Here is a 13,209-nt window from a genome sequence, read left to right on the forward strand (position 1 = left end):
TCTGAAACATATAGACCCTCAGCATCTTTGAAAAATAAATTAGCCTTTTTATTAACCCACAGACACCAGTATTACATATATAGCTAAGGGAAATGCAATCCTTCTATCCTCATCTTGAAAACCTGTCCTCTTTATATAGCTGTTATTTATGCAAGATGTTCCATTATTTTAGCACTTCAACTTTTTAAGTCTCTATTCTTCATGCTATTATGACCCCAATTCAGAAAATGTCAGTAATTTCAAGTATATAGCTTCTGCTTAAGTTGACAAACTACTTGCGTTCTTTAAAACAGTCAAATACTTCCATATGTAGCATACTGCTGCTGTAAATCAGAGAAATCCATTGGATTTCTGTATCCATCTGTAAATCAGATGGACTTAAACCACTGCAAAAGCTGAGTTCCATGAGCACTACCCATTCTATTTTGGTTCTAAATGTACAGCTTGAACATGAGAATCTTTCTTCCATTAGCAGGTCATGAACCTCTGGGTGATGCCTCTAGACATGACATCAGAACCAGTGTTATGCTGAGAGTATCTGAACAATGCAAATGATAACAATGCAGCAAGGAACACAGGGCTATTTGTGTTAGGTCATTACCTCCCATATGTTATTCTTCGCATTCAGTATGTGGGAGGACTGCAGCTTGTTCCTATCCGTTGCCATGCCCATGCTATCTTCTGCATTGTCAATTATTGTTGCCATTTCATCTTTCAGTAAGCATATAATATATAGTCTTGTAGGAGACAGATGAGACATACAGGACACACTCTCAGTATAGCAACTCACTGGTTACTGCTGATGTTTCATCCTGCCAACAGGGTGACCTTACTTCTTACCTAGTTTAGCGTTATTCTAAAATCTGGAACCATGCTTGTTCTAGTCCAAGCAAGCCTGCCAGATCATTGAAAAACAATTTCTGCAAAGCCTTTTTCCATGCAGCTAGACTCCAGCATGGGGAGTTTTCCTGAAATTCCTGAAATCCTACTGAGTTACAGCCACAGCTTCAGGCAAGCTGAAGGTTTCAGTATTAACAAAGAAACTGTGCTAAACCCTTAGCAGTGCTGACAAATACCAGTAAGCCATATGGTTTACAGTTTAGTGGCAATGAGATCCTGGCTACTTAGATCTTGGGAGAAAACTCACAGAATGCCAAGACATGGACTTTCAGCACTTCTCTGGAAAAATGTTCAGGGCAGCATGGTAGGAGCTTAGTACATTAAATTCAGTCACTGGCCTGAAAATAAAGGTAGCTACCTCCTAGGTAAACCAAGATCAAACACTAGTTTTAATAGTGATGCACAAAGTTACATGAACATGGGCAATGGAGACTAGAAAGACAGACTAGAAAGGGTATGTTTCTGGTGTGGGTGGAAAAACATTGGGGAAGGTAGCTGAGAATGTGATCTGAGTGCTGTAATGGATGCAGCTGACTGCATTCAACTTTGAGTGCTAACAAAGGACCTTTTCCTGATGGGAAGCAAATTATAAAGTGGTGTACATCAAGGGAGTTCAGGTGTGGTGCTAGGCAGAACAGAACACTTTCTTGGGGAACAAACAGGAAGGGCTGTTCTGCATGCAGCAACAGGCAGGTTCAGATTCAGAGGTCCAGCTCCTCAGCAGGGGTTTAAGCATAATTCCACACAAATAGAAACATGCAAAAGAAACAAACAAAAAAATCGAAATAGAATTTCCATCTGTTTACAGCAAATTGAGAAAATGGAACTGTCCCTCCCATGTCCTTCTCAGGAAGAAAGAATTTAAAGCAACCCCCCTGTTCTATCACCAATATCTGCCTCTAGAGGTGCAGAAGCAGGTGTTTTCCTCCTAAATGTGCTCGGTCTAAGGGAGATCAGTACTCTGAAGTGATGACTGACAATTATTCAAAGAAAGAGAGAAATGAGTACTGAACACCCTAAAACAAACCTAGAATGCAGAGATGAAAAATGTTCTTGCAAGCTGCAAGCTTATGTACAAACCTACAAAACAACAGGGGTTTATGCAAGTTCAGAGGCCTCGCTTCAGGTTAAGAGTTGCAGAAAATATGCTCAACACGAAATAAAATGTATTTTTCTCTACCACGGCCATACTCAGGGCTCATTTATTCCCATTCCTTTTTCCTTACTTTTCTTTTTATTTTATTTTCTTACAGTATTATTCTAAGTCTTATTTCCTCCCGTACAAGTCCATCCCATGCTTTATGAAGACCTGGTGTAACCTGGTGCTACTCCACTTTCTGATCAATAGAATCCCTTTCCATCATGTAATTTATGATCCATTAAAATCTTCATTTGATGAAAAGAATCTGAATCTACACTGTTGAAGGGTGTTTAAGTATAACAAGATGTTACCTCCTTCCTGTGACATGAAAATCCAACAAGTCAGTAACATCAAGCATTAAAAAAGTGCAAGATAACCACACCAGGGTGCTGGAACTCCAAAAAGGCTGAAGCACCACCAACACATCATCACTAATCAGACGGATGTGCTGTGCTCTCCTGCCTCCACTCTGCTCTTGACTCTCTTATTAATCTGGTATGGTGGTATGGTTCAGCCCCAACTGTTTAAATCATAGTACAGTACTTGGCATGTAAAAAGATTCCCTTTCACATTCCCTTTTACTAGTTCTTGGTTTTACCTCTTTAATGTGTAGGAAGTCCTTGGCATCAAAAGAGATGGCAGTGCTTGGGACAGGAACATCTTCATCCAGAGCTCCACAGTAACTCACGTTAGTCTTAACAGCAAATGCTACTGGTTTGGACTACAAATAGAAACAGACATCACAAACAGTGGAAACTTCTGAATCAAGAATTTTATCAAATCACCAAAAACCTAGCAAAGGACACTTCCCAAATACAAAAAAAATCAGACCTAATAATTTCACACAAGCCAGCAGAGTTCAGCTTGAGAATATTTACACTGTATACCCCAAACATCTTGTCTGCAGGTAACTTCACTCAGTTGCCAAACTATTTCCAAAGACAGCACCTCATTATAAACCAACAGTGTGAAGTTTAACACTAGGCAAAAGATAAATGCCATGTAACTTAGTTATTACTGAAGCTGAAAAGAACATACCTTTGCCCTTTCAAGTTGTATAGCTGCTTGCTGTTCTCTTTCTTGGCGGACTGCTTCCCTGTCTTCTTCCAAAGAGACATCAGAGTCTGAGGGTCTGCTTGTGTACGAATCTGCTGAGCCCTGAAATTAAATTCATGTCACTAAGAAAACATACATTAGAAATAGGAACCCTGTCCCCAATCAGATTCATGTATAATACTTTTAAAGTATTTATTTAATTCCTTTGAGTGGGTTTTTGTCGTGGTTTAAACCCAGTCAGGTAACTTGTTCACTCACTCCCAGTGAGTGGTGCCAAGCTGACAACAATCAAGGTCCGTGTTCGTCTCCCCCCCCTCCCTGCACCGGGGCTCTCCCCTTCCCCGCTCCCGGAGGAACGGGGAGGAGGATCGAGAGAGTGCAACTCCTACGGGTTGAGACAAGAACAGTCCAGCAACAAATCACCACCGCTACTATCAGCTAAAACAATGATAAGGGAAAATAACAAGGGAAGAGAATACGATACCACCGGCCAAGAAAACGAGTTCCACCCGGAAGCCCCTGTCCTTCCGGGCAACTCCCAGTTACCCCCCACCCCGGGCATGACGTGCTGTGGTATGGAATACCTCCCCGGCTAGCCCGGGTCAGGCGCCCCGTCTCTGCTTCCTCACAGCTTCCCCTCCTCCCTGGCAGAGCATGAGCCTCACAAAGTCCTTGGTCAGGGTAAACATCACTTAGCAACAACCGAAAACATCGGCTTCACCAACGCTGTTCTCAAAACTAGAAGTCAAAACACAGCACTGCACCAGTTAACACAAAGGAAAAAACATGACTGCTACTGCTGAACCCAGGACATTATCCACCCCTTATTCCATACCATTCACGTCGTGCTCAGATCCCACATTTTCAATACACCATCGCTCTCCCACATATATACATCCATATACATACAGACCAAGAGGAAAAAAATCATTTTCTTAGTGCATGGACCAATCCCTATAATGCTGCCGAGTCCATTCGGTCCATGATGTTCCAAGTTCATTCTCTGTTGGGATGATGGCTGGAGGGAAGTCAGGGCCAGTCGCTGGTGACCTGGAGACATCTAGTTGATGGGCTATAAAAGCATTACACAGCAGGCAACAGCATACAATTGAGTTCACTGGCTGTTTTCCCCTAATATCAAATCCCCTTGAGGTATACATCGGACTTCCCCATCTTCCCGCATTACCCACCAAGTATATCCAGGTCCCTGAGCAAAAGCAATCCCACGAGTGGGTTTGCCTTTACCTGAAGCAGGAATAACCCAGACTGTCTTCCCCAGCAAATTCTTCATATGCACCACGGGAACTCTGTCCCCCTCTACAATATGTAAAAGTTCTGACTGGGCTGGGCCAGCCCTGTTGGCAGATCCTCTGGTGTTGACCAACCAGGTGGCCTTTGGTAAATGTGTATCCCAATGCTTGAAAGTTCCCCCACCCATCGCTCTCAGTGTAGTTTTTAACAGCCCATTGTACCGTTCGATTTTCCCAGAGGCTGGTGCATGGTAGGGGATGTGATATACCCACTCAATGCCATGCTCTTTGGCCCAAATATCTATAAGGTTATTCCGGAAATGAGTCCCATTGTCTGACTCAATTCTCTCTGGGGTGCCGTGTCGCCACAAAATCTGTTTCTCAAGGCCCAGGATGGTGTTCCGGGCAGTGGCATGGGGCACAGCGTATGTTTCCAGCCACCCGGTGGTTGCTTCCACCATGGTAAGCACATGGCGCTTGCCTTGGCGGGTTGGTGGCAGTGTGATATAGTCAATCTGCCAGGCCTCCCCATATTTATACTTCAACCATCGTCCTCCATACCAAAGAGGCTTTAACCGCTTGGCTTGTTTAATTGCAGCACATGTTTCACACTCATGAATAACCTGGGCAATAGTGTCCATTGTTAAGTCCACCCCTCGGTCACGGGCCCATCTATATGTTGCATCTCTGCCCTGATGGCCTGAAGTGTCATGGGCCCACCGGGCCAAAAATAATTCACCTTTATGTTGCCAATCTAAGTCCATCTGAGCCACTTCAATCTTAGCCGCTTTATCCACTTGTTGGTTGTTCTGGTGTTCCTCAGTGGCCCGACTCTTGGGTACATGGGCATCTACATGACGTACCTTCACCACCAGATTCTGCACCCGGGCAGCAATATCTTTCCACAGTGCAGCAGCCCAGATGGGTTTACCTCTGCGTTGCCAGTTGCTCTGCTTCCATTGCTTCAACCACCCCCACAGGGCATTTGCCACCATCCATGAGTCAGTATAGAGATAAAGTACTGGCCACTTTTCTCGTTCAGCAATGTCCAGGGCCAGCTGGATGGCTTTCACCTCGGCAAATTGACTCGATTCACCCTCTCCTTCAGCAGTTTCTGCAACTTGTCGTCCAGGACTCCATACAGCTGCCTTCCATCTCCGATGCTTTCCCACAATACGGCAAGAGCCATCAGTAAACAAGGCATACTGCTTTTCACTTTCTGACAGTTTATTATATGGTGGGGCCTCTTCAGCACGCACCACCTCCTCCTCTGGTGACATTCCGAAATCTTTGCCCTCTGGCCAGTCCATGATGACTTCTAGAATGCCTGGACGACTGGGATTTCCTATTCGAGTTCGTTGTGTAATTAGTGCAGCCCATTTACTCCATGTAGCATCAGTTGCATGATGTGTAGAGGAGACCCTGCCTTTGAACATCCAGCCCAGCACGGGCAGCCGGGGTGCCAGGAGGAGCTGTGCTTCAGTGCCAATCACTTCCGAAGCAGCTCGAACCCCTTCATAGGCTGCCAGTATCTCTTTCTCAGTTGGGGTATAGCTGGCCTCAGATCCTTTGTATCCCCGACTCCAAAAGCCGAGGGGTCGACCTCGAGTCTCCCCTGGAGCTTTCTGCCAGAGGCTCCAGGTAGGACCGTTCTCCCCAGCTGCAGTGTACAGCACATTTTTTACATCTGGTCCGGTTCGGACTGGTCCAAGGGCTACTGCATGAACTATCTCGCGTTTAATTTGCTCAAAGGCTTGTTGCTGCTCAGGGCCCCATTTAAAATCATTCTTCTTCCGGGTCACATGATAGAGAGGGCTTACAATCGAACTGTAATTTGGGATGTGCATTCTCCAGAACCCCACTGCACCCAAGAAAGCTTGCGTTTCTTTCTTATTAGTTGGTGGAGACATTGCTGTTATCTTGTTGATCACATCTGTGGGGATCTGTCTACGTCCATCTTGCCATTTTATTCCCAAAAATTGAATCTCCTGTGCAGGTCCCTTGACCTTACTCCGTTTTATGGCAAAACCGGCTTTCAGCAGGATTTGGATTATTTTCCTCCCTTTCTCAAAGACTTCTTCCGCTGTATCGCCCCACACAATAATGTCATCAATGTATTGCAGGTGTTCTGGAGCTTGCCCCTGTTCCAGTGCAGTCTGGATCAGTCCATGGCAAATGGTAGGGCTGTGTTTCCACCCCTGGGGCAGTCGGTTCCAAGTGAACTGGACACCCCTCCAAGTAAAAGCAAACTGTGGCCTGCACTCTGCTGCCAAAGGAATGGAGAAAAATGCATTGGCAATATCAATCGTGGCATACCACTTGGCTGCTTTTGACTCTAGTTCATACTGAAGTTCTAGCATGTCCGGTACGGCAGCACTCAATGGTGGTGTGACTTCATTCAGGCCACGATAGTCTACTGTTAGTCTCCATTCTCCATTAGACTTTCGCACTGGCCATATGGGGCTATTGAAGGGTGAGCGGGTCCTGCTGATCACCCCCTGACTCTCCAGTCTACGGATCAGCTGATGGATGGGAATCAGGGAGTCTCGGTTGGTGCGATATTGCCGCCGGTGCACTGTTGTGGTCGCAATTGGCACTTGTTGTTCTTCAACTTTCAGCAACCCCACAGCAGAGGGATCTTCTGAGAGACCAGGCAAGGTGGACAGCTGCTCAATTTCCTCAGTCTCCAAAGCAGCAATACCAAAAGCCCACCGGTACCCTTTTGGGTCTTTGAAGTACCCTCTCTTGAGGTAGTCTATGCCGAGGATGCATGGAGCCTCTGGACCAGTCACAATAGGGTGCTTTTGCCACTCCCTCCCAGTCAGGCTGATTTCAGCCTCCAGCACAGTCAACTCTTGGGATCCTCCTGTTACTCCAGAAATATAGATGGGTTCCACCCCTTGACAGCTTGATGGCATCAGGGTACACTGTGCACCGGTATCTACTAGAGCCTTATACTTCTGTGGGACTGATGTGCCAGGCCATCTGATCCACACAGTCCAGTAAATCCGATTGTCCCCTACCTCCACCTGGCTGGAGGCAGGGCCCCTCTAATGGTCGTCACAGCATTGGACACTTAAGTCGTGTTGAAAGGGATTATTCTTCGTTATCACAGGAGCTGGAGTAAAATCAGCTCTTCCACTCCATCTGGGAAACTGCTCACCAGAGACTGAAGCCGTAGCTCTCATGGGACGATCAGTCTTGGCCCTTGCTCCCCTCTTCAGTTCACTCACCCGTTCCTCCAAAGCTGAAGTAGGTTTTCCATCCCACTTTGTCATGTCTTCTCCGTGATCCAGCAGGTAAAACCATAGGGTACCCCGTGGCGTATACCTTCTGTATCTCCTCTCTTGAACAATAGGACGTCTTTTGTTAATAGCTGAGACGCGTGTTGGTACACGTGAGGAGCTGGATAAATCAGATACATCGTCCCTCAATTTGTCGAGGTCCTGGGACAGTTTTTTCACAGCTGAGATGATGGAAGGAGTGAGATTGTCTTCGAACTCTCGGAGTTTATGAACCATTTCATCCACTGTTAGTGGTACTATGTCATTCCAGGTCACTGTTGCCAATGAATGGGCATATGATGACGGTGCATTCCGTGTAAGTTTTCGCCACATGGGTCGTGTACATTCAACTTCATCTGGATCTATAGGTGTATCCCCGTTATTCGGCTTGATGTGATAGATCATCTCTACGATGGCCGATTCCCTCAGAGACTGGATGCCTTTGTCTATAGTAGTCCACTTGGCCGAACGACTCGTAACATCGTCCTTGTACGGAAACCTTTCTTTCACAGCTGCCAAGAGCCTCCTCCAAAGGCTGAGGGACTTTTTCTCTCTTGCAATTGCTTTGTCAATTCCCCCTTCTCTAGCAAGTGATCCCAGCTGCTTGGCTTCTGTACCTTCTAGTTCGTGACCATCGGCCCCATTGTCCCAGCATCGGAGTAACCAGGTGATGATGTGCTCCCCTGGTTGACGGGTAAAATCTTTTCGCATATTCCGCAGCTCGGTTGAGGTCCGAGGTCGAGAAGTTACTTCTTCTTCTTCTTCGTCATGTGAGGATGACTCCTGATCAGATTCTGGACCGGGTGGTGAATTCATTGGTTCTTCATCGCGCTTCACCCTTTTTGCCTCCTTTTTGCTTGTTCTCTTGCGTACAGGGGCAACCGATATTGGTACGAATTGGTCCTCTGGTTTGGCTGCAGTGATTATCACTGTGGTTTGAGTAGCGACTGTACTTGTTGCTGGGGGTGGTGTAGCTACCGTGCTTGGAGCTGGGGTAACCGCGCTGTCTGTTGCAGTTGAAGTTTGAGCAGCTGCTGTACTTGCCACTGGGGTAGCTGCGCAGTTCATTGCAGCCAAAGTTTGAGTAGCGACTGTCACTTTGCCCTCAAATCCGCCGACATTCTTTTCCTTTTGAAGGTGCTGAATAGTGTTGAACAAGGCCCTGTAAGCATAGGCCAAGCCCCAGCACGTTGCCGTGATTTGTCCATCTCTGGTATGGCCAGAATGACCACACACCTCATTTAAGTGTTTTACTAATTCTTCTGGATTTTGCAGTTGTTCGGTAGTGAAATTCCAAAATACTGGAGGGGCCCACTGACCTAGATACTTGCCCATACTATCCCACACACCCTGCCACTCATGGCTGTCCAGCCTCTGGGAAAGTCTCTCGGTCCTCCTACATCGTCGTTTGACCCCAGACAAGACCCAAACCTGAATCTGCTTAACTCTTGAAATCAGTAGTGGGCAAAACACACTCTGTATGCGTGTTAGCATGGTGATTCCCATCACCATCAGCAAACAAGTCTCAAGAGCATTAAAAGGCCATTTAAAAAATTCAAAACTCTCAAATGTAAATGGTCTGGGGGGACGACTAGGAGGGTAAAAGGATGTCTCCTTCACAGGTTGAGCACCTGAGAAGGAGAAAAAAGATGTGTAATTGCTAAGTACCTCCATCATATACCTCCCAAAGTATAAGGGTGGTGACCACACTGGGAACATAAACCAGATCAGTTTCATGATCAATGATTCTATTGTATTACAAGTCATTACCATAAAGTACAATGGGATAAAAACCTTAGCCCAAGCCCCACACTTGAAAAACACTAATACAGCCAATACCGGATGGACGTAAGATATGGTATACTGAAACTGTGAGATCAAGAGGAAAAACCTTGAGAGCCAATAAATCAGCATTGTGACGAGTGACTATCAATCCAGTCAGATCTGTTCTTATCTCAACCCCTCGAGCCCCACGTTGGGCGCCAAAAAGAACTGTCGTGGTTTAAACCCAGTCAGGTAACTTGTTCACTCACTCCCAGTGAGTGGTGCCAAGCTGACAACAATCAAGGTCCGTGTTCGTCTCCCCCCCCTCCCTGCACCGGGGCTCTCCCCTTCCCCGCTCCCGGAGGAACGGGGAGGAGGATCGAGAGAGTGCAACTCCTACGGGTTGAGACAAGAACAGTCCAGCAACAAATCACCACCGCTACTATCAGCTAAAACAATGATAAGGGAAAATAACAAGGGAAGAGAATACGATACCACCGGCCAAGAAAACGAGTTCCACCCGGAAGCCCCTGTCCTTCCGGGCAACTCCCAGTTACCCCCCACCCCGGGCATGACGTGCTGTGGTATGGAATACCTCCCCGGCTAGCCCGGGTCAGGCGCCCCGTCTCTGCTTCCTCACAGCTTCCCCTCCTCCCTGGCAGAGCATGAGCCTCACAAAGTCCTTGGTCAGGGTAAACATCACTTAGCAACAACCGAAAACATCGGCTTCACCAACGCTGTTCTCAAAACTAGAAGTCAAAACACAGCACTGCACCAGTTAACACAAAGGAAAAAACATGACTGCTACTGCTGAACCCAGGACAGTTTTACAGGAAAAAAAAAGAAATATGCAGAACCTAGCAGAGAAATAACCCGGCTTTACTGATCAGGTGCACTAATCCAAAGACGAAAATCTCAAAGAAAACCTCTTTCAAAGCACTTCTTCACTTTCTTACTGACACAGTGAAATACAGCTCAGTTGCAGGCACTGTCCAGGAATCTTTATACTATTTAAATCCTGTTTGACAACTGCAGATTGAAAATTGTCAAGGGCTAGGTCACATCAAATATAATTAAGGTGTTACAAAGTTTGGTTTTAATCACTCCTCCCTTTAGATACAGTGCCATTGTGTCTGTACTCCCCTGCCGCGGCTGCCACTCGCATAAAGCTTTGTTCTGTGATTCAAGAGGGAAAAAGTAGCAAAAGTTGCATTATTAAAAGCTACTAAACAGGGCAACAGAATAACTATACAGTGATATAAAATGAAAACAACACATACAAGCAGCAGCAGAATGCAACCACCTATAAAGGAGGAAATAAGATACTGCCACAGTTAAGATTTTTTTTTTTTGTCTGGGATATTATGCAGGATGCCTGGCAACATCCGAAGTATGCAGTGGCTCCTCTCTTCTTTTTATAAACCAAGCTGACTTCAGCATCCTACACAGCCAATATTTATGTTTGTGTGGACACAAGTGAAACAGATAAGGTAAAGGGAATGTTTACTCATGATGCATCTGAAATACCAATCCTCTTTTCTCCAAAACCTCAGACACTGACCCAGAGCCTAGCAAGACTAGGACCTCAACCTAGATTTCAAGGAGCACCACTGATGGAGGTGCGTATGACTGGGCTTTCATACAAAAGGTGAAGTAAATTTTCACTACAGAAGAAAATTCCTACAAAGACCTCAAAATCCTGAAGTCCAGATCTAATTTTTCACTCAAAGTTAATATTGAATGGGCAATCTGTGCCTGTTATTGAGCCATTTTCAAACCAAATGGACTTTTTGCTGAATTAATTAATATGCCTGGCTAGTGATCGATGACCTTTGCTTTAGCCAGACTCCAGCCTCGCAGAATCCTGTTCTGTTCAAGACATCATCTGACTAATTAATGCTTGGGTTGTTAGTCTGCTTCCAGCACAGGAGAGGTCTGCACTTCACCTTCCCAAGCCCAATGCTCTGCACTGACTGCAGGTGACACGCAGCAATCACAGACTCCCCAGGTTCTACATCCCGGCTCTTAGCTGGGCCGGTAACCGCTGCTAGAAAAGGTGGTATATAAAGAGCTGCATATGGTTTGCACTGCAGCCTAACTTTTCAATCTACATATTTTGCATGTCTTAGAAACAAAAACTACACAAAACCACCATCATGAAAAAAAAAGAAAAAAAGAGGGAGAGCTTCAAAAGTATCAGGATAACGCAGAGCTGCAGAAGGATCCAGCCCCAGTACTGTACTCAGAGGAATACACAGCAATGTCTGACCACTGCTAAGAGACACTATTTCTGGTTTTAAATAAGGGAAAGGAGGAATGTGCTGGACTATGTACACTGTGTTGTATTATATAACCAGTGTAACAATTTCTAAGTCACCACATTCCTAGAAAAAAATTGAAGGCATAAAAATAATAGAACATTATTATCTATATTACTACCTAGACATAATAAATATGTACCTCTATATTTGTATCTCTACAGAGCCCCAAAATATGTTACTCTATACATGTTAGTGTGAGGTGTCCATGCCCATGGCAGGGGGGGCAGAACTAGATGATCTTAGGTCCTTTCCAACCCTAACTGTTCTACAACTCTATATTCCAAGAACATGTTCTGTTTTACAGCATTATCTCTTTCAAACTTTTTTTTTCCTTATAACCTGCAGCACAGGGACACATATTCTAAGTAACAGAGTCATAGAATAGTTAGGGTTAGAAAGGACCTTAAGATCATCTAGTTCCAACCCCCCTGCCGTGGGCAGGGACACCTCACACTAAACCATGTCACCCAATGCTCTGTCCAACCTGGCCTTGGACACCGCCAGGGATGGAGCATTCACAGCTTCCCTGGGCAACCCATTCCAGTGCCTCACCACCCTTACAGTAAGGAATTTCTTCCTTATATCCAATCTAAACTTCACCTGTTTAAGTTTGAACCCATTACCCCTTGTCCTATCACTACAGTCCCTAATGAAGAGTCCCTCCCCAGCATCCTTGTAGGCCCCCTTCAGATACTGGAAGGCTGCTATGAGGTCTCCACGCAGCCTTCTCTTCTCCAGGGTGAACAGCCCCAACTTTCTCATCCTATCTTCATATGGGAGGTGCTCCAGTCCCCTGATCATCCTCGTGGCCCTCCTCTGGACTTGTTCCAACAGTTCCATGTCCTTTTTATGTTGAGGACACCAGAACTGCACACAATACCCCAGGTGAGGTCTCACGAGAGCAGAGTAGAGGGGCAGGATCACCTCCTTTGACCTGCTGGTCACGCTCCTTTTGATGCAGCCCAGGATACGGTTGGCTTTCTGGGCTGCAAGCGCACACTGAAGCCGGCTCATATTCATTTTCTCATCGACCAACACCCCAAGTCCTTCTCCAAAGGGCTGCTCTAAATCTCTTCTCTGCCCATGCTGGCTGTCACCAAGCACCTTGCTGGTTTTCATGCGCCTTAGCATGCCTTCCAGGAGAATCTGCTCCAAGATTTTGCCAGGCACACAGGTGAGACTGACTGGTCTGCAGTTCCCTGGGTGATCTATTTTCCCCTTCTTGAAAATGGGGGTTATATTTCCCTTTTTCCAGTCGTCGGGAACTTCACCTGACTGCCACGTTTTCTCAAATATGATGGCCAGCAGCTTTGCAACTTCATTTGCCAGCTCCTTCAGGACCCGTGGATAGATCTCATCAGGACCCATGGACTTGTGCACATTCAGATTTTTAAGATTGTCTCGAACTAGTTCCTCTCCTACAGTGGGTGCAAGGTCTTCATTCTCACAGTCCCTGCATCTGCCTTCCAAGACTTGGGTGGTTTGGTCAGAGC

General features: G+C 45.9%; 1 protein-coding gene across 5 annotated transcripts in view; it reads right to left on the bottom strand.

The window, feature by feature from the left end:
- Positions 1-13,209, bottom strand: part of CACNB4 (calcium voltage-gated channel auxiliary subunit beta 4) — a 119,129-nt gene that overhangs the window by 27,428 nt on the left and 78,492 nt on the right. For all 5 annotated transcript variants that reach the window (XR_009741976.1, XR_009741977.1, XM_061446077.1 and 2 more), the window contains 2 exons: positions 3,080-3,199; positions 2,640-2,762 (listed from right to left, as the gene is read on the bottom strand). Coding sequence is in view for 3 of the 5 variants with exons in the window: in XM_061446077.1 (XP_061302061.1) it covers positions 2,640-2,762; positions 3,080-3,199 (243 nt within the window). In the remaining 2 variants the exon portion in view is untranslated. The remainder of the gene's footprint in view (positions 1-2,639; positions 2,763-3,079; positions 3,200-13,209) is intronic.

Source organism: Pezoporus flaviventris, unplaced genomic scaffold (assembly GCF_033815535.1).
Source record: "Pezoporus flaviventris isolate CSIRO_AGI_PZ_B2104156 unplaced genomic scaffold, CSIRO_AGI_Pfla_v1 ptg000001l, whole genome shotgun sequence".
Taxonomy (NCBI): domain Eukaryota; kingdom Metazoa; phylum Chordata; class Aves; order Psittaciformes; family Psittacidae; genus Pezoporus; species Pezoporus flaviventris.